The sequence below is a fragment of the Urocampus carinirostris genome, chromosome 11 (assembly GCF_059441175.1).
Source record: "Urocampus carinirostris isolate Australia breed hairy pipefish chromosome 11, RoL_Ucar_1.0, whole genome shotgun sequence".
NCBI lineage: Eukaryota > Metazoa > Chordata > Actinopteri > Syngnathiformes > Syngnathidae > Urocampus > Urocampus carinirostris.
Window position 1 is genome coordinate 41,653,475 of NC_142359.1, and position 27,275 is coordinate 41,680,749.

At 41.4% G+C, this 27,275-nt stretch overlaps 1 protein-coding gene across 1 annotated transcript in view; it reads right to left on the reverse strand.

Moving 5' to 3' along the window:
• irag2 (inositol 1,4,5-triphosphate receptor associated 2) overlaps positions 1 to 27,275 on the reverse strand; it is a 44,100-nt gene that overhangs the window by 16,157 nt on the left and 668 nt on the right. Inside the window, 26 exon segments of the mRNA XM_088348470.1 lie at positions 460 to 486; positions 1,665 to 1,798; positions 1,870 to 1,952; positions 2,015 to 2,061; positions 2,583 to 2,643; positions 6,770 to 6,887; positions 8,182 to 8,275; positions 13,556 to 13,590; positions 14,101 to 14,323; positions 14,460 to 14,565; positions 15,183 to 15,331; positions 15,668 to 15,763; positions 15,883 to 16,029; positions 16,128 to 16,221; positions 17,795 to 17,859; positions 17,942 to 18,001; positions 18,093 to 18,149; positions 18,187 to 18,264; positions 18,337 to 18,387; positions 18,693 to 18,810; positions 18,880 to 19,038; positions 19,070 to 19,194; positions 22,939 to 23,135; positions 24,355 to 24,459; positions 26,658 to 27,099; positions 27,204 to 27,259. Of these exon segments, the coding sequence (XP_088204596.1) occupies positions 460 to 486; positions 1,665 to 1,798; positions 1,870 to 1,952; positions 2,015 to 2,061; positions 2,583 to 2,643; positions 6,770 to 6,887; positions 8,182 to 8,275; positions 13,556 to 13,590; positions 14,101 to 14,323; positions 14,460 to 14,565; positions 15,183 to 15,331; positions 15,668 to 15,763; positions 15,883 to 16,029; positions 16,128 to 16,221; positions 17,795 to 17,859; positions 17,942 to 18,001; positions 18,093 to 18,149; positions 18,187 to 18,264; positions 18,337 to 18,387; positions 18,693 to 18,810; positions 18,880 to 19,038; positions 19,070 to 19,194; positions 22,939 to 23,135; positions 24,355 to 24,459; positions 26,658 to 27,099; positions 27,204 to 27,259 (2,927 nt within the window).

The window sequence follows — 27,275 nt, forward strand, 5'->3', positions numbered from 1 at the left end:
TTACTATACAAAATCATACATGGACTTTCCCCCTCATATCTTTCAGATCTGATTTTCCCCTATGTCCCGGCCCGAAGCCTTCGTTCCGAGAGCGCCGGTCTCCTGGTGATCCCAAGAGCTAAGAAGTGTTCCGCTGGTTCGAGAGCGTTCTCCATCCGGGCACCGGCGTTGTGGAATGCTCTTCCCCCTGAGATCCGATCTGCAACCTCAGTGGAAATGTTTAAATCTAAGCTTAAAACTCACTTCTACTCTATAGCATACGAATAACCTAAACTTCTTATATGTAATAACTTGTGAAGCCCTTAGAGACTATTTGTGATTAAGGAATATACAAATAAAAATGACTTGACTTGACTTGACTTGAATAGCATCCGATTAGCCATCCATGTCCCGGCTGGGTTAGCCCTCGTTAGCCCAGTGTTTTTTTTTTTCACCAGTTCACCCTAATTAGCTACTCACCATTTGTGTTACCATTGCTACACCCACCTGCGACAAAACACCAAGGCATTATTCACAAAAAAAAAGACAAATCTGCTTGCAACACTCAAATTATTTTCAACTAATTAACATGTAAACCGATATGCTGACTGGCTTGCTAGGTTGCTAGTGTTCTTCATATGACATCACAGCTCAAGAAGTCAAAGACGAGAAAGACTGTCCTGTGCATTATCTCAGAGAACAATTGGAATACAGTGGGATCTCGGTTATCGCGGTTAATGGGGAACAAAACAACCCGCGATAAGTGAAAATCTGCGAAGTAGCTGTGCACCTGCACCTTTTTTCAAATTAGTATATTTTTAGACCCGGTTAATGGGGAACAAAACCACCCGCAAAGAGTGAAAATGTGCAAAGTAGCGACGACCCTTAAAAAAAATTAAAAAATCATCTCATCTCATTATCTGCACCGCTTATCCTTATTAGGGTCGCGGGGGGGCTGGAGCGCATCCCAGCCATCTCCAGGCAGTGGGCATGGGACACCCCGAACTAGTTGCCAGCCAATCGCAGCTGCAAATCACATTAGTTCTCGCAGCTAGCTGAGTTCTTCATCGACGCACGAGCCGAGTGATCCACCGCTAAGACTCGTACAGCTGGGCGATTTTACGTCTGCCCGGGACGATGGGAGACAAATTCACGACAGGGTTTTAACTTGCGCCGCACCGCGGGTGCCGTTCGGTCGCTCCCGCGAGCGAGCCCCTAACCCGCAGCGCGGGTACTTTCGGGCGCGATACGCACGACACCGACACAGTAACGGGGGTCCCGCGCACATCGGCCACGCGCGGACGGCCGCCTGTCGTCGCGCCGCGCTACTGGGGTCGTCGGATGAGCTGGCTCCCCTCAGTTATGGGGGTAGCCCGATCACGCCCGCCGCCTTTTCTCGCGTCGCGCCGTGTGACACCGCGTCCGCCGAACTCGCTCCGTCGCGAAACCCCCCCCTACCCCGTCCCGTCCCATCCAGCCGGCCGCCTTACCCCGCGTCTGCTGACGTTCCGCCGAAAAACCCCGCAAAAAGTGCAAATCTGTGCCCCTTAAAAAAAAAAATATATATATATATATATTTTTTTTTTTAACCATTACAGACCGCGAAGCTCTGAAGCCGCGAACGTCGAACCGCGATGTCCCACTGTATATATAACCCCCCCCACACACACACAAACAAACCTCACCAGTTTCTTGTATTTCTCCTTTTTGTCTTCTGATGTACTCGACTCACAGGTGGTGCTGATCTCTGATTGGCCATTCTGCACTGAGGACACGCGCGACTGTTCACACACAGTTACGCTGGTGAGCTGCTCTGTCCCTTGGCAAAAGGTGGGTTGTTGGTGAAATGCTCACATGTACCAAGCCGTAAACAAATTTTATTTTTTCTACCGGTTATTCTGACTTCCTCGATTTGAGCTGTGGCATACTCCATGCTTTCCTCTTCTTCAACCAAGACGGGAAGCTGATTAGTTCTGAAAAACAATGTCGGGAATTATGTCAGATAAAATAAAGATGAAGTGTTGATGCTACTCACATGTCCCCTGATGCTGATCTGGGTGCAGACTTGACCAGTTTCGAGCTCTGAAGTTATAAAATGATTAGTTCCTGCTTGTAACGACAGCCTCATTTAAGTGTAAATCTGAGCTCCACAGTGATGTTTGGTTGAAAATCTTACATAACGTGTATGAATGTGTGTGCTAAGTGGAGGAGGTGAACCGCCTGCATACACATTTGTGTTAGTATTCACAAGGTAAAGTGAGCGTTCTGGCTCGGAGCATCACAACAGGATATTGTGCAATACTACAACTGTACATGATGCACAATTTGAAGTTAAAAAAAAAAAAAAAAGATTAGCATCTGACATCATAGCTCAGTTAAGAAAAGCTTTTAGAATCACAGATCTTCCCCTAAGGAGTGAGAGGACAATTCACTCAGCACCTCAGAGTGAAAACTATTTCAGTCATTCTCGAGCTTATCACTTCCCTTAAAAAAAAATAACAACACACACCCTGTATCAAAGCTTGGTGGAGGAATGAGAACAGGGGAATTAGTACACTGGAAGAAAATGAAGTTTTCCCCAGTCAAATTATGTATTTACTGACCGTTATGCTCCTCAGCATGGTTTCCATTTTGTCCATGTGGTCATCGCCAGACAGCGGGATGCTGAGGACAGAACGGGCCATGTCAACCAATTTAAATTCCTTATCGTCTTAATACATCATTCTGATGCGACACTAATTTCATCCTTCTGTGTTGATGGGTTGAGGTTATGCAAAGCATTTCGCGAGCGCAACTCCTCCCGCAAACAGGAAAACATCCTTTGACTAGCAAATGAAGGCCAGGATCGCATTAGAGAAAATGATGAAAGGCACTGATACTATTAAAACTTTATCGAAAGGAGGCATTCTAATTACTTTAAGATAGGATGTTCTTAAAAAGTTACATCATGCACCAATCTGCTTTCAACTTACTTTACTTACTTAATCAGGCCTGTTTGAGGTGGAACAAACCCCTAGAGGAAAAATTAAGTTTATTCCAGTGTGTCTATGAAATGCACACACATTTTTGTTACTCTGCTGCCATCTCCTGGCTTACGATTGAAGTTTCAAAATGCCACACCTCACCTTTAAAAACATTTTACATTTTTAAAAGTTCAATTTTCTTTTGTAAAGGTAAAAACATTTTGCAAACATAAAATGAGAATTATTGCTCATCATTCTAGTTTTTTTATGATGAATCCAATAGTTCTTGATTGCTGGCATAGCAGATTAAACTTTTTTAACAGTACAAAATAAACATTTTATTCAAACTTTCATTAAAATAGTTGATTTCTTTTTTTCCATTACATTTGGGGAAAGGAAATTAAATATTTTATAGTGGATAAAGGCATATGAACAACAGGAACTACCAACATTTGACTACAATAAAAGGAGAACCTCTGACATTACAGGACATTGATCAAGACAATAACCTTTTCTGTCCCACAAACTACGTATTCTTATTATAGTAATGATCAGTAAAATGGAAGCATTTTATAAAAGGACAAATAATCTATAATGCACTTCATTTGCCAAAGTTTATGTAAAAATAATAGCTTTAGGAAATATCTATGTACATTTAAACAGCCATTTGACAGAATTGCCATTTCTGAAACTTTGATTAGATAGATAGAGATAGATAGATAGATAGATAGATAGATAGATAGATAGATAGATAGATAGATAGATAGATAGATAGATACTTTATTCATCCCCGAAGGGAAATTCACATTTCCAGCAGCATCCCTGAGCTGAGAACAATACAATAATAAAGCAAAAAGAATACAATATACAAATGCCCAGTGTGACGTGATTACTACTGAAAAGGGGGATTCCAGATGGAGTGCTAAGAATTTATAAACGACAAAGTAAAGGTGGAGGTGGTGTTGCACTTTATGTGGATCTGAACTTGAATTTCAAAAGAGTTGGTGAGAGGACCCAGATGGTCGGCAATCTTCTTAAAATGTATCACAATAAAGATATGTATGGAAAAGAAAAAATATATTATCTTAAGTTTTGTGTATGGATCTCTAGGTACTAGCATAGACAAGTTCACAGCGTGGATGGAAAGCATGATTATAAAACAAAAGCTAACAAAAATATATTTGTACGTATTATATTACTGATATATCAAACCAACAAGCAAAAAGCATTGATGACTTTGTGAATTTAATGCATAGTCAAAGTATCTTCCCTACAATTACTAGACCCAGTAGAAAAACATCCCATTGTGCCACTAATCAACATCAGTTTAGGTGCAGACAACTTCAAAATCTTATATGCAAGAACAAAATTGAAACGTTTTTGTATATCTATAACTGGTGTAAACAATATAAATCACAATGAGAACCTGAAGCAAAGTCAAAATATCCATCAGTTAAAGAAAAGATAATTGATGTGTTCAGTGGGTATGAAGGAGAAGGACCATGAATAATTATTGGTGAAATTGATTTATGTAGTAAAATGGCACAGTAACGAGAGGCAGAGGTCTAATTGTATGTAGTTACATATGTATGTGTTTATATATGAATATATATATATATATATATATATATATATATATATATATATATATATATATATATATATATATATATATATACAGGTATGTACGTAAGATGTATGATTGTATGAGTGTAAATGCATGTACAGTGGAACCTCGGTTCTCGACCATAATCCGTTCCAGAACCCTGTTCGAAAACCGATTTGGTCGATCACCGAAATCGTTTTTTCCCATTAAAAGTAATGTAAAACCGTTTTAATCCGTTCCAACACCCTCAATGTTTGCCACGAATGTAAACATGAAGCTAACCCAGGCTAATCGTACGTTCGCGTTAGCGTAATCTTTCGTACGAAAGATTCTTCCGTACGAAAGATTACGCTAACATGAACGTGTAAAACTAGAAAAATCAGGTCGTTTACACATCATTTAGCACCCGGGTCTCCACAACAAGTGGTGAGCGGTTAAAGGATAAAGAAAATATTTAATAATAGGATTTCTTACCTTTGTGGTGGTCTGCAGAAGCCATGCTCTATTCCCTCAAAAGAAGGGAAACTCGCACATCTTTTTCATATTTTGATATTATTTCTTTCTTAAATGCGATAGTTGTACGCACTACCCTTCTTTTTTCACCTGTAGCAACTTTGCTGCTTGCACCGACCTTCTTCCGAGGCATAATTAGGGGTTAAAACACTCTGTTCACCGATATTAATAATGAAAGCAAAAAGGAGTGCGCGCTCACGTGACAACAGTTCTTCACGAGGGGTGGGGGCAATATACACCTGTACGCCGCTCAGCATCGCCCCTAGCATACCGGCGTTCGAACTCCGATTTTTTGAACGAAAAGCGAAGCAAGAATTTCTCGAAATTTTGGGTCGAGAACCGATTTGTTCGAACTGAGAGGCGTTCGAAAATCGAGGTTCCACTGTATGTAGCTTGTGTATATGTGCACATGAGTATCTGTGTATACATACAGTGAAGAAAACAAGTATTTGAACACCCTGCTATTTTGCCATTCCTCCCACTTAGAAATCATGGAGGGGTCTGACATTTTCCTCGTAGGGGCATGTCCACTGTGAGAGGGATAAGCTAAAAAGAAAAATCCAGAAATCCCAATGCATGATTTTTTAACAATTTATGTGTGTGATACTGCTGCAAATAAGTATTTGAACACCTCTGTATCATCTAGAATTCTGACCCTGGAAGACCTGTTAGTCAGCCCATGAGAAATCCCTTTGCACTCCATGTATCATCCTGAAACAGATGCACCTGTTTGAGGTCGTTAGCTGCATAAAGACACCTGTCCACCCCATGCAAACAGTAAGATTTGAACTTGTAACATGGGGAAGACCAAAGAGCTGTCCAAAGACATACCATAAACACAACTGTACAACTTCACAAGGCTGGATAGGGCTACAGAGCAATTGCCAAGAAGCTTGGTGAAAAAAAGGTCCAGTGCTGGAGCATTCAGGAGAAGATAGAAGAACATCTAAACATGACTGTCAATCTCAATTGAAGTGGAGCCCCATGCAAGATATCACCTCGTGAAGAATGAAGAGTACAATCCAAAGGACACTATACCTACCTACTATACCTAATGTGAAGTGTGGGGCGTTTTGAAAATAAACCTTCCATTTGCGATGATTGACATGCCCTCAGAAGCTTTCCATGATTTGATTGCCTCCTTATTCATATAAATTGTCCCAATTTGTTTGATTAGAGTCATTGAGAGGGCAACGCTGCCTGCATCTTCGTAATTATTAAGCCTCGATTCCACGGTCATTTTCTTTCCACTTTTGCATCACTGTAAGTCTTGTTACCTGAAGCTAATATAGTGCAACATTATTGACCAATCGTGAAAATGATGTAAATAGTGCATAAGTCAAAATGACAAACAACAGCGAGGAATGATAAATTGAGGTCGCAGGTTTGATTCCTAGCTCCTCAGAGTTAAATGTCGAAGTGCCCTTGCGCAAGACACTGATAGCCTACCCGCTTATCAGGGGAATTAGAGTGTCGGTGTACAAGTGTGTATGTGAATGGGTAGGTGTGATCAACATTGTAAAGCGCTTTGGGAGGTCTACCATGACTAAAAAAGCGCTATATAATCGCAGACCATTCAACATAAAGAACAACACAAGAAATATAGGATAGGAAATATTTACAAGTAGTGCTTGTAGACAGGCCCAAAATTGTAAGTACATCACAAAAATAGTGTTAGGAGATGAGGAGCAACACTGTCTTAACTCACCTTTCACTTACAGGAGTCTCTGCATTGGTTATGGACAAAGTTGCAGGGTCAAAAAAAGTGCTCACATTCAGAGTTGTGCCTGAGGACTGAGATGACATATTCTCATGCATCTCTGGCCCTGGGGAAAAAAAAACCCTATTACTTTGCTTCGAGAAGCATTGTTTGCCCAAAAGTAAAATTTTAATTCACTTTATTATTAAATAAGCGGAACAGAATTTGGAACTTTTTTACTCGCTGCCGCCCATGTCATTCCAGCCTTAGCATGATGCGCCTGCAAGTATTTCTTAATTGTGCTTGAATAAACACTTCAAATGGGGTCAATGTTTGGACTGCACTTGAGGTAGGTGCCCGATTCATCATTTTCATGCGACAATAACAAATAGCAAAAAACCCCGCGTGGATGAGCATGACATCACTTTCCTCGCCCCAATTTGTCCTACATAAAGTGTACTCATAAAGTGTACATAATAGGCGCCGCAGCGAGCGGCAGCCTTTCCAGCAGCTCTGTGTTATTTCGCTCTTTTTGTGATTTATTGTTTTAATTGTCCGCTTCTATCTTTGGTGTTTTTCGTCCCGTTTGACAAATACACTTTGGATTACTTTATTCTATCGTTATGGGTTTTAACGCACAAAAATACGTTTATTCGAGGAATCAACTCCTTGCCCTGAAGATTTCTCGTGCCGGCGTGATGAATGGGGCCCTATCTTGGCTGCAGAGCCGGAGCTAAGGTGAAGGCTAAGCAGCTAGCAGCGTTATAAGCCTTCGGTACCGTCCGAAATCATGGTAAATGTGAACTCCCTACCAAATAAGACAGACGAACTGACACTGCTGGTGATAAACATCAAAGCGTACAGGGAGTGCAGTTTGCTGTGGTTTACGGAAACGTGGCTCACGTCTAGCATCTCAGACGCTAACGTGGAGCTACCCAGCTACAGCGCTGTTAGGGCAGACAGAGACACAAACGCCTGCGGGAAGCAGAGAGGATGTGGACTCGCCATCTACGTAAACACGAGGTGGTGTAACCCTGGGCACCAAGATTTCTGCTGCAGTGACGTCGAACTTTTGGCCTAGGGTATGATGTCATCCACTTCGCTGTTGCTAAACTAAAAGACAGTTCCGCGGAATCAATTGATGTATTACACAGACAAAGAGCTCTCTCTCATATAGAATTGTTGGTGAGAAACAAAATCAATATTTGACAGTATGGTATAAAAAATATACATGTATATAATTTGTATGGTATACAGAGTCCAAAACCATTCAAAAAGGCCATATATGTTTGCTGTAATATAAATCTTTTAGAAACATTCAAGGAAGCTTCTTTCAATGTGAGACTGACTAACCAAACTGACATGTTAGACTGACAAATTTGCTATGAGATTGTACAAATTTTAGAAAAGTTAGGTCTTACCTTCTGAGGAGGACTGATCAGGGGCAGCATCCATTGCTTGGCGCTCTGGGCTGACAGCTTGTGAGTGGGCGTCTGACGCTTCTGGTGCCTCTTTCTGAAAAACATGACATTTATTCGAAATACAGAAAACAAGGGTTTAAACATTTGAATATGCATTGTGCGTTAGTCATGTGTGCAGCTACGGACGCACACTCTGGAAATAGAAACACTCGAGTGGAAGGATTCTATGTTAGAAAGCATCCAAGCCCTTTGGAGGAGGTTGTTTAATGTTCCTGTAAAATTGGCCTATAATCTCAATCCAAGACGTTTCTTGAGTACATAAGTACAAACATTGGTACGAGTTGGAACACAAAAATTCTCTTTATTCTCGCATGCATTTTCTTTTTGCAATTAAGTGCCAAGAGATGAGTCTAGTATGAGCATATTAGCTTTTAATTTTTTGGCAATTTTTAGACATTTCGAAAGAGTTGTAAATGTTTGACTTCTCTTTTCAGAAGTCAAAATCAATGACTGTGCACACTTACGCGTAATAATGGTGCTGAAAAATGTATCACCACTTGCCTTGCGGACGTTATTTTCGGCTCTGATTTAAATACACCCCTAAAAAAATGGCAGAACATTATATTGAGGATTTCATTGGCCAACTATTGTGTCAATTGTCATTCAAATCTGTTACTACTGGCTGAAGATATTTAGAGCTATAGAATTTTAGCAAACAGGCTAATGCAGGAAGGGGACAGTGAAAAAAAAAACCTGCTCTTGGTCAACAGTGGTGTCAATCGAAAGGTCAGAGGCCAACTACCATATTGGGAATAATTCTACTAGTCTGTTCTTTTTAAAAGGGAGTTTGGGAGCAAACCAACACAACAAAACCAATTACAAGAGGGAATGTCGAACCAAGCAGACAGGCTTTTTGGCAGTTTTTTTTAATCCATCGCCATCTAGTGTTTTTGAGTAAATATTTGACACGGTTGGATTCTCTGTCTTGCCATGGATATAATGAAGCTATTTTTGAAGACGTAATTTGTGATTTACTTCGGCTCTATAGTTTTCAGGTATCTTGTTTCAGACTAATCGTGACGGTTTTGTGATTAGTACATTTTGAACCACCTCCAGCTCATCCGACGAGATACCGAGGCATTCTCAAGCCAGCCGAGAGACATAGTCTTTCCAGCTTGTCCTGGGTCGCCCTCGGGGCCTCCTGCCGGTGGGACATGCCCCGAACACCTCCCGAGGGAGGCGTCCAAGAGGAATCCTTATCAGATGCCCGAGCCACCTCAACTGGTTCCTCTCAACGCGGAGGAGCAGTGGCTCCACACAGAGTCCCTCCCGGATGACTGAGCTTCTCACCTCATCTCTAAGGGGAGACCCAGACACCCCGCGGGGGAAACTTATTTCGGCCACTTGTATCCGGGATCGTGTTCTTTCGGTCATGACCCAAAGTGCATGACCATAGGTGAGGGTAGGTACGTAGATCGACCGGTAGATCGAGAGCTTTGCCTTTCTGCCCAGCCTTTCACAGAGCTTTTGAGATTTGGGGCGGTTAATCTTTTCAGCTCCCTATGGGTGAGGCTCAAGTTGTGTAAAATAAATGTAAATTTCTAGACCTATGATTATTTAAAAAACATTGATTTTAATTCATTTATTAATCATTTTTAAATGAATTAAGGTTATTTCTATTACCAATGTGAGGCGCCAGATAATACAAAATGTCTCCTGAAAATGTAAATGTTAAGTTGATTACAAACCTAAACAACAAAAGCAATCCTTTTATCAAGGCATTGTACTACTGTAAACACCCTCCGTTCGTGAAATACAATAAACTCAATTCAAGTCTTGCCAAAATATAAATTCATATTTTATTCTAATTAGTTGCAATATAAAATCCACTTTGGTAACCCCTTATTTACTGGGGAGTTCGCCTATTCTGAAGCAGCTACATAACACTGGTTACGCAAGGGCACCATGAAAGGGGGTTATGAAAGTAATGCGGCATATAGTCTTCAATGTCAAAAACCAGACTCCTTTGGAACTTAGATAAATAAAATGATGTACATATACATTAGGTACGCATTAGTACTCACTAAAGTCTCACAAGACCGCAAGATACTTGAACTCCTCCACTTGGGGCAAGATCTCATCCCCAACCCGGAGGGAGCATGCCACCCTTTTCCGACTAAGTACCATGGTCTCGGATTTAGAGGTGCTGATCCTCATCCCGGCCGCTTCACACTCGGCTGCGAATCGCTCCAGCGAGAGCTGAAGATCACGGCTTTAGGAAGCCAACAGCACCACGTCATCTGCAAAAAGCAGTGACGCAATGCTGAAGCCCCCAAACCGGACTCCATCCCCACCAAGGCTGCACCTAGAAATTCTGTCCATAAAAGTTATGAACAGAATCGGTGACAAAGGGCAGCCCTGGCGGAGTCCAACCCTCACCGGGAACGAATCAGACTTACTGCCGGCAATGCGGACCAGACTCTGGCACCGGGCATACAGGGACCGCACAGCCCTGTCATGCCCGAGTTTTTGCCTCGGCAAGCGCCGAAGCCGCATTCCGCTAGGCCAGCCTATACCTGCCAGCTGCTTCCAGGGCCTCCCGAGGAATGCCTTCTCCAAGTCCACAAAACACATGTAGACCGGACAGGCAAACTCCAATGCAACCTCAAGAACCCTGCAGAGTGTGTAGAGCTGGTCCAGTGTTCCACGGCCAGGACGAAAACCACACTGTTCCTCCTGAATCCGAGATTCGACCTCTTGTCCGACCCACCTCTCCAGTACCCCTGAATAGAACTTACCAGGGAGGCTGAAAAGTGTGATTCCCCTGTAGTTGGAACACACTCTCCAGCCCCCCTTATTAAAGAGGGGAACCACCATCCCAGTCTGCCAGTCCAGAGGCACTGTCCACGCGATGTTGCAGAGGCATGTCAACTATGACACGCCCACAACATCCAGAGCCTTAATGAACTCCGGGCGGATTTCATCGACCCCCGAGGCCCTGCCACCGAGGAGCTTTTTGACCACCTCGGTGACTTCAACCCAAGAGATGCGGGAGCCCTACTCAGAGTCCGCCGACTCTGCTTCCCCAGAGGAAGACGTGTTGGTGGGATTGAGGAGGTCTTCGAAGTATTCCGCCCACCGAGTCACAACGTCCCGGGTCGAGGTCAGCAGCGCCCCATCGGCACTATACACAGTGTCGATGGCACACCGCAACCCCCCCCTAAGACGCCGGATGATGGACCAGAATTTCCTCGAAGGCGTTCAGAAGTCTGCTTCCATGGCCTCGCCAAAGTCTGCTTCCATGGCCTTGTCATGCCCGAGTTTTTGCCTCGGCAACCGCCGAAGCCGCATTCCGCTAGGCCAGCCTATACCTGCCAGCTGCTTCCAGAGTCCCACAGGCCAGGAAGGCCCAATAAGACACTTTCTTCAACTTGACGGCATCCCTCACCACTGGTGACCACCAACGGGTCTGAGGGTTGCCGCCGCGGCAGGCACCGACTACCTTACGGCCACAGCTCCGAACAGCCGCTTCGACAATGGAGGCACGGAACATGGTCCACTCGGACTCAATGTCACCCGCCTCCCTCGGGACATGGGCAAAGTTCTGCCGGAGGTATGAATTGAAACATCTTCTGACAGGAGATTCTGCTAGCGGTTCCCAACAGACCCTCACATCACGCTTGGGTCTGCCGGGTCGGACCGGCATCTTCCCCCACCATGGGAGCCAACTCACCACCAGGTGGTGATCAGTTGACAGCTCCACCCCTCTCTTCACCCAAGTGTCCAGAACATGCGGCCGCAGGTCCGACGAAACGACGACAAAGTCAATCATCGAACTACGGCCTAGGGTATCCTAGTGCCAAGTGCACATATGGACACCCTTATGTCTGAACATGGTGTTCGTTATGGACAAACCATGACAGGCACAGAAGTCCAATAACAAAACACCGCTCAGGTTCAGGTCAGGGGGGCCGTTCTTCCCTCAAGGTCTCGCTGTTGTTGCCCACGTAAGCGTTTAAGTCTCCCAGCAGTACGAGGGAGTACCCAGGGGGGCGCGCTTTCAAGCACACCCTCTAAGGACCTCAAGAAGGGTGGGTACTCTGAACTATATATATGGTGCATAAGCACAAACAACAGTCAGTCCGAAGGCGGAGGGAGGCTACCCTCTCGTCTACTGGGGTGAACCCCAACATACAGGCGCTGAACCGTGGAGCACCTAATATGCCTCTCACCACGGGCAATTCCAAAGTGGAAGAGAGTCCATCCCCTCTCGAGAGGACTGGTACCAAAGCTTAAGCCGTGTGTGGAGGGGAGTCTGACTATATCCAGTCGGAACCTCTCAAACTCACACACCAACTCGGGCTCCTTCCCTGCCAGAGAGGTAACATTCCATGTCCCTAAAGCCAGTTTCTGTAGCCGGGGATCGTCGCGACAAGGACCCCTCTCTTGGCCGCTACCCAGCTCTCTGCGCACCCAACCCCTTTGGCTCTTCCTACAGGTGGGGAGCCCATGGGAAGAGGGTCCCACGTCGTCCCTTTGGGCTGTACCCGGCCAAAAAACCCTGTGGGCAAAGGTCCGGCCAACAGGCGCTCGCCAGCGGACCCAACCTCCAGGCCTGGCTCCAGAAGGGGGCTCCGATAATTGAGGACCAATGTTCTTTCTCTTCATAAGGGATCTTATTTAAAACGTTCAGCGGTTATATTCTATACCTAGCGTATTTTTAGCACTTAAAAGTTTTTTGGTGTTGTATACACATGTGTGTGTATAATGCGCACTGGACCATGAGGCGCATGGAATCAAAACCACAGTAAAAGCTATCGCATTTATCTGTGTATAACTTGGCGACGTAAACTTCTCTTTGATGTATGTGATAATGACATTTATTTGTCGCTTCCAGAACGACGGTTTTCTCCACTCTCTAAAAATAAAATAGTAAACGAGATAAAAATCTCATGCCACTTCATTTGTAATCTGTATCACCTTTGCAACCCAGGTTTGATTCGCAAGTCATGAGATTTTGGTCAGCATTCTTTTTTGCGGTTGATCAATCATTGCAAAATACGGTAGTCCGTGTATACTGTAAAACCTTGTGTAGTAACGCACACGTTTGAATACTGTATGCATTTCCAATCATATTTTGTGGTATATAAGGAACACTGTGTTACAAGGTGTACGTATGAATTTCTGGCCAATTTTGTTTAATGTAGATGTTTTGTTTAACGTAAGACTAAAAACTTGTAAAAATCCATTAACACAAAAGTTAATGCACATTCACAATGTGTTAAATGTACATGTAGTATATTTTCTGCATTTTGAGGCCCTCGTCGAAAATGTTAAATGTGTTCTCACATTGTATTTTCAGAATTCATTTTACCTGTAAACAACAATTCACCCTTGGCTCTGGAGTTTCTGTGAAACACAAAAATACATAAACGAGAGAAGAGGAACTGGGAAAGGGAATTTAACTTTGTGCCGATTCATCTAAAAACACAAAAATGGCACCCTCTGCCTTCTTCCATAAAAGGTTAGTGGGGGATTGGAAGAAAACTGCAGAAAGAGACATTTTGGGGGTGGGAGTGGGGTGTTTTGCCAGCCACTCAAGCAGGCAAGGAATGGAAGGGATTACGGCTCATTCCATGGCCTCAGATAGCTTCACACCTTGCCATAGAAGGACCTTAAAGGAAGTTATGCACTTTCCCACACACAAGCCCTTCAAACTGCCACCATAGAAGGCAGTGTTCTTTTAAGGGGTTCCTAATTGTGTGTGGATGTGAACTGTGCTGGTTGGTTTGAAGGATGCATGCGTGTCCTTTGACTCGTGGGTTAGAAAATTGTGAGACAATTTTGCTTTTAGTTAACAACTATGATGCATAGCTATCTTAGACATCTGCATGCACACTGCATGATAAAAACACTTACCTGCATGACCATGAAGGGACGCTTCATGTTTTCCAGAGACAGGAGTGGAGCTTTTTACATCACACTCCTCTGTGCCATTCACCACAGTCCAATTTTCGTCACTTTCCTCCATCTGCCCACTGTCCACTATTACTTCCTTCACTTGACAGTTATTCCCCGCCATTTTGTTTTTCAGGAAATCTTTAATGGAGCATTCCTCATCCCATTCTAGGTCATCCCCATGCTTTTAGAAGAAGAATAAATTCAGAGCACAATCTTAATGTGGGAGTGTAAACACAATTCTCTGATCTTGTAAAAATATAATTACTCTAACACAAAATCACCAAACACACAGTTGAACAAATCAGCTACCAACTAACCTCTTCTGCCGGTGTCTGGCATGAGGCTTCTCTGCTATCTTGAGAAGTCTTGAGCTGCTCTAGTTCTTCGCACAACTGCCTCTTCTGGTTCTCCTGATCCTGCACCCTGCATGACAAAATGCCTCAGTATCACAGGAACGTGACTACAAACATGCAATGGTCAAAGCGTGTCAGAAAGAAATGGAATACAGAGGACATACTGTACCCAATCCGCAGGCCCATGCAGTGTCCCATTTTGTTTCCCAGGTTGACCAGAGCCAGTTCTGCAACTGGCCCAGTGAAGCTTTAATTTGTCTGTTTTAGATCTCTGATCGGAGTAAAGCTAATTTTGGTAAAATATACGATGGATGAGGATGATTTGGGGGAAGAGAAATAACCCCCCTATTTTCAGTTAAAAGTACCAGTCAGATCACCTCGCTTCCTCGGGGCTGGGACTGACCAACAGTGACTCTTATATAGCTGAGCACTCTCATACATGCGCACACACAAATTCAGAGCCGGTTTAACAAAATATTACTTGTCTTAAAGTAGTGTGTCTTAACTCATCCTTTGCCATTTTCATGGATATTACTGGCAATACCAATGATGAGGTTTAAATGTGTACACACACAGACTCATCTTTGGAAGTGAAGCATTTCAAACCCAAGTATAATAAAGTCAAGGATTTAACCAAGTCTGACTAATGAGAAGTTGGCTAATGTAGCTTTAAAAGTTAAAAAATACCTGATTGTAAGGTGCAGGATTTCAGTTTGTGACCTCATATTGCTGGCCATTTTGCCTAGCTCCATTTCTATAGATTTAGTGTACTGCGCAAGGTGGTCCTGACTTGAGGCCCAATCTTCTCTTCTTGCACCCAATGCACCGTACACTGCCTGGTAAAAGAAACCAAAAAGTCGTTTTCAGACCAGGAGAGTCACCCAAATGGTTAGGAATTATTTCCAAAGCTGTCAAGTGAATATCTGATGAGCCTTTACTTAAACTAGGACGCTGTTAATGAGGCCCTTCCTCATTTGAGTTTACTGCTGGATGACGAAACGTGCCTAATGAATGCAAAACGCTGGACAAGGAGAGGGAGGCCAGCAGGGTACAAAAAAGTTATATAATAGAGTTACAGTGAGGGCAAAAAAGAAAAGGGATGCATATATGTGTGCAACAGAGGGACAGATTGGTTTATGACGTCTGGCAAAATGCAATGTTGTGAACGTCACCTCAAGACTGCTGTCGGGGACTTTGCCCGGCTCAAAATGATCATTCAGTAAGGCTTTCAGCATGGACAGGACAATGCTGGTGTCTTGTCTGAAATTCTACAGGGAGACCAATAAAAACATTACCAAAAAATGTATTTTTCTTCCAAACACATACATAGGAACAAATCTCAATGTATTTGATTCTAATACACAAAAATCGGTTTTAAATTCCTTACCAGTCTTTTGAGCCGGTTGTTGAACTCCAGTGCCATGATTGCAGGGCTGGGCCCTTGCATCAACAGCAGAACTTCTCTGTCCAGAGTCTCATCCAGCGGAGAGACAACGCACATATTAGTAGGTAAAAAGTCAATGCCATCGCCGGACTAAAAAGAATAGCCAAAAGATTTATGCCCACAAAACTATATGCAATTGGGAGGATTTTGTTGTACACTGATGATGGAAAATGAGGCAAAGTGCTGACCTCCAGTGGTGACTGAGCCAAGGCTAACTCTCTTTGCAGGGATCCTGAACCGCTCTGGTTCATCCTGTAGGCCATTGATAGAGACACTCCAACACTGTGAGTCAATTACGATAGTCAATATTTCAATAGCCATGCAAAGCACACATTTATTTTTCAGAAAAAAACTAGATTGTTTGGTACAACGGCAGAACAGCTTAGGCCAAAAGTGTACAATATTTTTAATCCAAGGTCAATAACAACGAAAAATCAAAGGATGTAGGCTTAAATTTGTTTAAGCCAAGTCACTGAGTTTCAGCCATAAATCAGGTTCATATTGAGAATGTTTTAATAAAAATTGTAAAAAGCTTTGGCTAGATGATGTGTAAGCAATGAGGACTTTAAATCAAAATCAAAGTGATTTTTTTTTTAACAAAGCAAATTTAGATCATACACATGTGTTTCATATAGTCTTTATTATTATAGAGCAGGGGTCTCAAACTCAATTGAGTTGGGGGCCACCGAAGCTAGGCTCCAGGGTGAGGTTGGCAAAATGGGGTTTTCCACAAAAACAGCGCTGATAAAAACATTCTGCTGCTATTAAAGGTACAGTGTTTTATATTTTTCCAATAGATGTCACTAATGTGTGGTGCAACCAAAAATAAGAATAGAAACTACATGGACTAAAAGGAAGAAAAAAAAGCACTTTTCTATTCACATTTTACCCAGCCTTTCTCAAAGACAAAAAAGGATGAATATATATATATATATATATATATATATATATATATATATATATATATATATATATATATATATATATATATATATATATATATATATATATATATATATATATATATATATACAGTATATATGTATATATATATATATATGTATATATATATATATATATATATATATATATATATATATATACACACACACACATTTAAATACATATTTCAAGGAATCAAGCTAGGGGGAAATAAGGAAGCATGGCAAAAAAAAGGAATAAATATAAAGAAAAGTAGGGGAAAGGAAAGCAAAAAAAGGAAAAGAAAAGAAAAAAATACAATTACGAAAAAATTCATTACATTTGATCTTCTCTTTTCCTATTGCGTTTCTATTTTTTGTCATTGTCATTATCAATTTATTCTTTTTTTCTTCTCATTTCTCTTTTCAAAAGTTATGCGGTGTATTTTGGTCATTTAGTATTTGGTTTTCTTCCGCTGTGTTTTTAAGCACTCATTTTCAGTGGAATGACAGAATACAGCACCATCAAGTGGGAAAATAATTCACACTGTCCTTTTAACTTTTACATTGAGGTGGGGGCCTCAAACCATCCTGCTGAGGATTACAATTGGACCCCGTGCCACGAGTTTGAAACCCCTGATAGAGCATTTATTTTTATTTTACTAAACTTTCCTTACATGGAAAGTAAAATAAGAATGCAGTAATATAATTGGAGCAAAACATTTTATGCCTCCTCCCAAAAAAAACAGTTTTTGTATTTTGAAAGATACACGTTTAATTCAATTTGAAACAGCTTCTTTGAGATTAGATTCATTGTAGCAGATGTCTGTTTTGCCCCATGCCACTAATAGAGGGTTACAAAACACCCGTGAGCTATGTTTTGGACACCGCTGGCACAGACCTCGGATCAATTTTCGTTTACGTGTGAAAATTGCCTTGAAAGTTCTTGATGCAACATGCACATTTGGTTTTCCAGGTTGCTCTTGTCAGCTCTGAGTAACTGAAATTAACCCCATAAAGCAAAGACACAAAATACTTAAAAAAAAAATAAAATCAAAACGAATTCATGGTGGAACACTGACCTCTGCGATTGCTGAGTATTTTTCCACTGCTCCCTTAAGCTCATCTATCTGTATGTTTTTCTGTAAAAATAAATAAATAAAAAGTTCCCTTACAAAGGGTGGCAAGACCTCAGGTAAGAAATGATATAAAACTAGTTTATTAAAAGATAACCTCTTGTATTACAGATTCCTTTTGAGTGATGTCTGTATCAAAGGAGTGAATTTGCACCTGAGAACAAGGACATCAGAGATTAATGGGTGCTAACCTGAAGGTCAGCATTAATAGCACACAGCTCTGTTATTCTCTTCTGAAGGTGGTCCATCTCCATAGTGACCTTAAAGTCCTGCAAAGCCATCAGGGGATGTTTGGTATGTTACTGCCACAGCATCATCAGTGAACTTAACAGAAAACCTACCTCCTCCTCAAAGGAGGCAATCTTGACAGTGAGATCTTGATTTTCTTTCTCCTGCACAAAAAGAAGCAGTTAATTTCAATTTATTTTCTCGCGGGAGTAGTTCCTTACAAAGTGAATTACTTATTTTTCCCGGTAACCAGTACTCTAAAGTGACATTGTCTCTTGTACTTTGAATATATCATACTGTACATCCCTCAATCCACTAACACCACAACACTGAACACATCATTTCGGAACAGTGGGCATTTTAGATCTACCTACAAAATACAACTGAAAACAATTACTTATTAAATGAACTAACTAGTAACCAACTGATTTTTTTCAGTACAATTTTTTGGTAGTGAGTCACGGCTGACCATGCACTTACTGTATGCAGAGGCACAAACTCGTCCTTCCTCCGTGCAGCTCAGCATGGCCTTCATTTCCTCCACTTCATTGTGCAGCATCTTCTCTTTGTGGATCAGCTGCCTGTGACTGCCAAGGAGATATTAAAGGAAGCCTTTACGAAGCACTCTTACCGTGGCACCTGTGAGGACTTCTTACGCTTTGGTCTGGTTCATTAGTTTCTCGTTTTCTTCTGCTAGCTTTTGGTTAATCTCCTCCATGCCCTCAGCAGCCTGTTTGAGCTTTTTTACCTCCTCATGGAGCTTCTGGTTAGTCATCTGGAGGTCAGCAAGGCAGTAGACAAGTTCTGATGTTTCACTGTGGCAGGAAGACGTAAAATTTGGTTGACAAGTCCAGAAGATGAGAAGACTTAAAAAAGGCTTGTTATCCGCTTCTTGAAACATCCCCTGCAAAGCCTTCCAAACTTCCTGAGGTTATGTTTAGCAGCATGGACTTTTTGGCAATATCGTTAATCTGAAGGAAAAAAAATAAGGACACCATTCCAGCAGAGATGTAGAACACTAAAATTGTTTCTGAAAATATAATAACAAGTGCACTTAAGGGATATTTTTTGTACAATAGATTAAATTCTTGTACTGCTCGTTGTGGAATGTACATGAACAATTTCCTTGTTTTCTTTTATTTTATTTTGAATGGCGACCATTTTTTCACTGTCTTAGGCGAAAAATTGAATTGGTTTCTCAAGGAACGATAAACTACAGCTCACATATATTTGTTCCTTTTAAGTGATAGTGAGTGAATAGAAAGCAGCAAAATGGCCGGCACCCTAGATGGCTACAAATAAAGTAATATTTATAGCGAAATTTATTCCACAGTTATTCAAAGAAATCTTCATGTTGACTACACTTGGGCAGAGGAAAACTATATCGCAATTGCAACATTACAATTGTTTGTTGTCAAGTCATGTTTATTTGTATAACCCTTAATCAAAGGATTGTGACGCATTTAAGACATGTTGCAGACAGTGTCAATCAAAACCAGTAAAGTGTTCAATATTAACTAAATTAGCATTAATATATATGCAGGAGTGCGACACAAACAGTCCCAAAACTAAGCTAAACGTAATATATTGATTAAAATTCAGCAGCCTGTACAACTTAAACATTTGTACACAAGCTGAGCTGGTCTTAAGCTTTCCCATACCTTGCTCACATGACAAAATGAGAGAGGAGAGCCACACATGTATAAAGTCCAGCCCGGGGGCCAGTCATGGGCTGTGATAACTTTTTTTTACTGGCCCATGGCCGCAATTTATAAAATTGATAATATTTGGCCAGCCAATAATTTTGGCTGCAGTATAAAATATATTATGTTTTATATATTTAAAAATAATAGTAATTAAAATAAATAAATTAAGTAAAATCAACATTTTACCAGGGGAAGGCAGTAGCCCTTTGGCCACCTTGCCTTCAAGCTTTCTGTGACAATTTTAGCCCACCCCAATTCCAACATCATGACTTCAAATAAAAAAAGTTGACTGTGAGGGCCGCCGCTTCCAGGACAAGTGGAAATTGGAGTATTTTTTTCCAACGAAATCCAAATCAACACTGCCAGAAGAAACAAGCGGACTACAAAGAGCTAACAGGAATTGCAATGGCAACTGGAGGCTGTTTTAATTGCACAGCAGTTTTTTTTGTAGAAACCCGGCTCATCAAATGAAAATGCTACAAGGGCGAGTTACGAGGTTGCGACACTGATCGCCAAGTATTGCAAACCTTTCAAGGATGGTGAATTTGTAGAGCACCAGGCTGAATAGTTGCCCCTTACACATTTTCAGCTTAACAAATTTAGCCTGCTTTCTGAAAAGTTTTGACACCCCTCGAGTAGACTGAGTATTAACACCATTACATAACCATAAATTTATGCTCATAATTGTGATAAGTAGTTTCGGGTGATTGAATATATTATTCTGGAGTAAGTGGCCGTCTGCTGTAGTTTTGCCATCAGGCAAATAACGGACGTCATATTAGGCTTTTATCCGTCTGATAACTATAAGCCTGATAATTATCAAATACCCCTCCTGAGTTGGTTATTTGTTTCGGGATGTATAGTGACTGCCAGGCTGCTGGGAGTTCTGCGAAAAGGTCCCTATGTGCATTCAAAGTCACTGCAGACACACCCTCGCAGTCATCGCCTTGGAGAATGAAATAGGATTCAAACCAATAAGCCGCATCATATTGTAAGCAGCAGTGTTTAAGAATATAAGAGAAAGCAGTGTCCTGTGGTCTAGAATTTACGGAACATTGTTAATAAAGTTCAAATAATATTTTAGGAAACCACTACACTACCGTGCTGCCCTAAAGGCGCAGTGGTTAGTGCATGTGCATCACAGTTCTGAGGTCATGAGATCGAACCTTCATGTGTGGAGTTTGCATGTTCTCCCCGTGCTTGCGTGAGTCTCCTCCGGTTTCCTCCCACATTCCAAAAACATGCATATCAGGTTAATTGGCCGGTCCTAATTGTCCATTGGTGTGAATAAGTGGGTGAGTTGTCTGTGTGCCCTGCGACTGGCTGGCAACCATTTCAGGGTGTACCATGCCCACTGCCCGATGATAGCTGGAATAGGCTCCTGCACGACCGCGACCCTACTAAGGATAAGCGGTGCGGATAATAGATGGATAAATATCAAATATAGTGCTTAAAAACAGGGACCACGTATATTAAAAATACTAAATTCATAATAGTGTGATAATCCAAAAATACGACAGATATACAACAAAAAAAAAAATCGACTTTTGAAATACAAAAGTACTAGAGAAACACTAATAAAAATACTATGGAAATACTACATAAATTGTACAAAGAAAAACTATAGTAACACTACAAACAACTACAGAACTTTTTAAGGCTGTGTCCTGAGCCCCTTGCTGTTCACCCTGATGACACACGACTGCGTCCCTTGGTCAGCCACAAACCACATCGTGAAGTTTGCGAACGACACAACAGTGGTGGGCCTCATCAGGGACGACAACGACCTGGCCTACAGAGAGGAGGTGGAGCAGTTGGTGGGCTGGTGCAGGGACAACAGCCTGGTCCTGAATGTTGACAAAACTAAAGAGATCATTATCGACTTCAGGAAAAACCAGCCCAACCATGCCCCACTTCTCATTAACAACAAGGCTGTGGAGGTTGTCAGCAGCATCAAGTTCCTAGGGGTGCACATCACAAACAAACTCACCTGGTCCGTGAACACTGCATCACTGGTGAAGAGGGCACAGCAGCGCCTGTACTTCCTGCGGAGGATGAGGAGAGCCCACCTGCCCCCACCCTCCCTCATCACATTCTACAGGGGCACCATAGAGAGTATCCTGACCAGCTGTATCTCTGTGTGGTGTGGAGGCTGCAGCGCTTCCGATTGGGGTAGTGTGAGGAGGGTAACGAGGACAGCAGAGAAAATCATCGGGACTTCTCTCCCCTCCATTCAGGACATTGGCCAGAAGCGCTGCCTATCCCAAGCCAAAAACATTATCAGGGACCCCTCTCACCCCCATCATGGACTGTTCACTCTGCTAGCCTCTGGGAAGAGGTACTGCAGTGTGCGGTGCAGGACCACCAGGTTCCACAATAGTCTTGTCCCCCTGGCCATTAGACTGTTAAATGGTCAATCAAACACATAGTAAATCTAAACTGCTGCTAATCTGTACATCTGTTGGTTTTGTTTGACTTTTTTGCACTACTGGCAGTTCTTTATAGCTAGCCACTCCTTGCACATCTGTTCTCCTCTGCACTATCGTACTACAGTGTTATTGTTACTGTTTACCTGACTGCCCATTTTGCACATCTGGTTCGCTGCTCCTCTTGGACTCTTTGCACTACTGTAAAATACTATACATAGCCATAGTTATTCAGTATATTATTAGTACTCAATACAACATTTTATTTATATCTGTACATTCAAGGAAACTGCGGGTCAGATGTATCGACATTTCGTTCTGTATACACGTGTACTAGAATGACAATAAAGTAGATCTGAATCTGAGAACTTCAATAAAAATCTGACCTCAGAAAGACTTATTAAAAAAAACCTACAGTAATACTCTAAAACCAAATAACAAATTAAGTGATTAAAACAGGGACCTAATACACTTTTTTTGCTCTAATTGTTTCCAAAAGTGGCCATTTGGAGACTACCAGTTTACAACACTAAAACTTTTGTAACTGTGTTTTTAGTCTTGCCAAAGGATTTGAAAGAGTAACAATTTTCCATTTTCGCCCATTGTTGCGGCAGTCATCGATCCACTCCCTCATTACAGCATGATACGTGTCCAAGTCAATGAAAACATCTTTGTGCTCGGGATCCAACATGTTGCCTAGTTCCTCCAACCCGCTGTCCTCTGATGTGCGACTGGTGGTGTGTCTCAAGAACTCCACAATGTGCGACACGTACACCTTTCCTATAGAACAGGGATTGGCGACGAAAAAGGTTGAAAGAGCCATATTAGACAAAAAAAAAATGTTTAGAGCCACAAAAAATGAAAACGTATGAGCTTTATAAGAAAAGCAACAACAATAAAGCAAGAGTAAAACAAGCAAGTAATAAATGTGGCAAATTAAACACATTAGGATTAAAAGTGGGCGGTATGTGGGCTAAGGAGCCGCATAGGTCTCCAGAGCCGCTTGTTGCTGACCCCCGCTATAGAAGAATCATTTGAGTGGCTACTAAGGTTGAGAATACACATTTAAAGCTCTTGCCCCTGTGTTTGTAGGGGAACCAAATCTAAAACAAGCGACATCATTAAGTTATGGTATTTTCTAGTTTTCCAAAAAACTACGTGATTGGTTTTTAAATCATAATTTAAAAGTTTCATTAAACATTTTCTGTGTGTACTGGAGAGAAAATATTTTATCTTTAAAAAAGTATCCAAGCACACACAAAAATACATATCTAACTTAATGGAATCAAGTATCATTCTTTTCTTTCAAACATAGCATTTTGCACATTTCTACCTCGAGTGATTTCTTGCAGTAATGGTTTTATTTTTTGGAGTTTATATTTTTAACTTATTTCTATGGAGGAAAAGAAAAACAACCTTAAAACAATCAACATCATCCAACATGGGACATTTAGTTTTTGATTTCATAATATTTTCTACTATGAATAGAAAAAATATATAGTACAATTTTGGTTATTTTAAATATGGATCTTTATTTTACCATAAATATAACAAACTGAGAATAACTACACTTAGAATAATCAAAATCTTCTGCCAATTAAATTTTTCTGACCTCAACAAGGATACCTTTAAGTATTTTCAAAATGTCGCAAGTCTTATTAAAAAAATGTATTTGTCAAATAAATCAATGTAATAAATGTAAACTTTGTCCCAGCTCTTGTTGTTTATTCCAATACTAAACATGTTCCCTCTCAAATTGTTCACATGTGACAAAGTGGCACCACAACTTCTGAAATATCCTTGTCAAAAATATGCAATACACAAAAATACACAAGTGCAAATATCAAAAAGGTAGCAATACCACAAGAGGTTGTGGGTTTTGCACATTTGAGGGTAATGACAAAACATTAAGCAGCGGGAAAGAAATGCAACAATCCCTTCACAACGTTTAAATCCTGACTCACTATTTTTGAACATTGCACAATAGTGTAGCAGTTACCTCGACGCTGCGTGTCACAGGCAAAGAAGATAGTGTCGAGGAGATTCTCCTCGCATAACAAGCTGACTTCTGCCAAGTTGTTGCTCTCAGAGTCATCTTTGTTCCCTATGCATGAGCAAGTAGAAGCAGATGATGAAAAATCTTTCCCTCAGGGTACTATAAACAGTGGCTGTAAACAAATTGAAACATTGCCTTGTTATATAAATGCAACGCTTTTACTTGGTTTCTGTTAAAACAGCCACTCCTGAAAAATTCACACATCACATTCAAATTCATTTTTATAAAAACATGTTTCCTGTAAGCTTCGAGGGGTCTGAGCAATCACAAAAAGTCTAAGGAACATCAATTCCAAGTGTGGCAACCGAATAATTAGCAAACATGTCCAAAATCTGACATAAAATCAATTTACGTATATATTTCACATGTTAACGAATTGGCAGGTTTGGGTAGGGTTACTTTAACCGTAAATTCCGGACTGTAAGCCGCTACTTTTTTCCCCAAATGTTCAGCCCTGCGGCTTATTCAGTGAAGCGGCCAATTTATGTAATTTCTCTAACTGCCACCAGTGGCACTGGAGTACAAAAGGTATGACTTAGACCGGTGGAATAAGTGCACCGAGGTAGGCGGCATCCTTTTAGTTTGCGTACGAATTGTCAGTCTGACAAAGGTTCTTTCCGATAATGAGGAAGACGCCCTTGATGGCGGCAGTTATAAGGAGAAAGATGAGAAAAGCTAACCATGAATTTCGCAATTGCGGTATGGCCTTTATTAACAGATACGCATGATGCGTTGCGAGCGTGTTATTAGTAGCCCGTTGGTACCTTTCACAGGCACGGTTTGGGATGAAAATTATATTATTATTAAAGCTTTGAAATTTCTCTCGGTGTACCGTCTTTCTTTGTAAATATGTGTAACCATGTATAATATGTATTTGCAACTGTATATTTTTGTAATGTATTTATTTTAGAGACTTATTGTGATATGTTTTCTACGAGCTAATCAAAAAGAAGGGGCGGAGCAAACGCGGGCTGACGGGAAGTGGGGTGAAGCTGAGTAAAATCTGTCTGTTGTTGCAGCGGACAATAGTGGATACCGGTATATATTTTCCCCACCCTTAACTTTGGAAATACATTTTTTTCATTGGATTACTTTCAACGGGACCCGGACTTTAAAGGTCTGCATTAAATTCTAATTACAGGTATCATTTTCCATTCATGTTGCCGATTGTGGTGTTTGGATTGTATACTATATTTATAGTTACAATTGCGGCACCTAGTCAAATTTGGGATAAGCTTTTGACTGTTACATGTTTTAATGTGGGCGCATGCGGCTTATATACAGGTGCGGCTTGTGTAAGGACAAAGCCAATAATGCCCGTAAAATGTAGTGTGTGCAGCTTATAATCAGGTGCGCTCTATAGTCCGGATACTACGGTACTTTCAATTACTTTCAGATTACTCCAATACCAAATATGCTTATAAAAGACAAAACTAAATATGAATAAAATTACTAAATTTTGTGCAGGCTTGGTGAATACATGGAATGGCAAAAATGATGTTGGCAAGCGGTTTGGATTTATTTTCATTTTGTTTGTCGCATTTTATGTTCGTTTTGCTGGAGATCAAAGCCAGGAAAGAAAGCTTACCATGTGTTGTGAGTCATACATTTATTCACATTTAGTTTATTTTGTCTTTTAATAGCATATTTGGTATTGGAGTAATCCAAAAGTAATTGAAAGTAATAAAGTTAATGTAACCCTACAGAACCCTGTGAAATGGCTAATGAACTATTAGAAAGGTTGCACGACCCAAATGTGTTTTTACAACAACTTTTACATGAGATTTACATTTTGTTACATAATACTAACATTTTTGTGGATTTATTTAGTCAGTTTGAGAATATAGACCTGCATTTAATCAATGTTTTTAGTGGTATTATTGGCAAAAAAGATTGACTTGATATATTTGCAAAATTATATGAATGCAACACCAGATTTTTCAGCATCCTATGACCAAAGAAAAAGACCACATTTCATGTACTGTAAATGTGAACAGTCAGACTCCTGTGACATTTGAAAACAACAGAAGCAAAAAATGTCAAGTTGTTGTATGACCATGGTCAAGCAGAAACATATTTAACACTGCGCCAAGGCCAAAACTTGCAGAAGTTATGTACAATGTTCATCTACCGTTTATATACGTTAAAATACAAATGGCATCATGTCATAAACAAGTTTTATTAAAAATACCTAGAATAAGACAATATTGCAACTTGCATCCAAGGGATGGGAGCCATATACCAACCTGTCTTTATCCCTCTCAGGCGGCGGCCATTTTGAAAGCTGGAGTCGAGTGGAGAACCCCGATTGGTCAATTCGATGTCATCTTCACTGAACTTTTCAAAATGGCCACCCTCTGTTTTTTTGACCACCCTGGTGACTTCAACCCCAGTGATACGAGAGCCCAACCCAGAGTCCTCAGGCTCTGCTTCCCCAGAGGAAGACGTGCCGGCGGGATTGAGGAGGTCTTCGAAGTACTCCGCCCACCGATTCACAACGTCCCGGGTCGAGGTCAGCAGCGCCCCATCGGCACTATACAGTGTCGATGGCACACCGCTTCCCCCCCTAAGACGCCGGATGGTGGACCAGAATTTCCTCGAAGCCGTTCGGAAGTCGGCTTCCATGGCCTCGCCAAACTCCTCCCATGCCCAAGTTTTTGCCTCGGCAACCGCCGAAGCCGCATTCCGCTTGGCCAGCCGATACCTGCCAGCTGCTAAAAAATAATAGAAAAAGATAATTCCCCTTCAAGATCTCATAAACCCGGTATAGATTTCTGCTTACCTCAATCTACCAGCGACAATCTCCGGACAAACAAAGCAGAGTAGGGCAGCTCATCCACGGAGTTTTCTGCGTGGACAGTGCT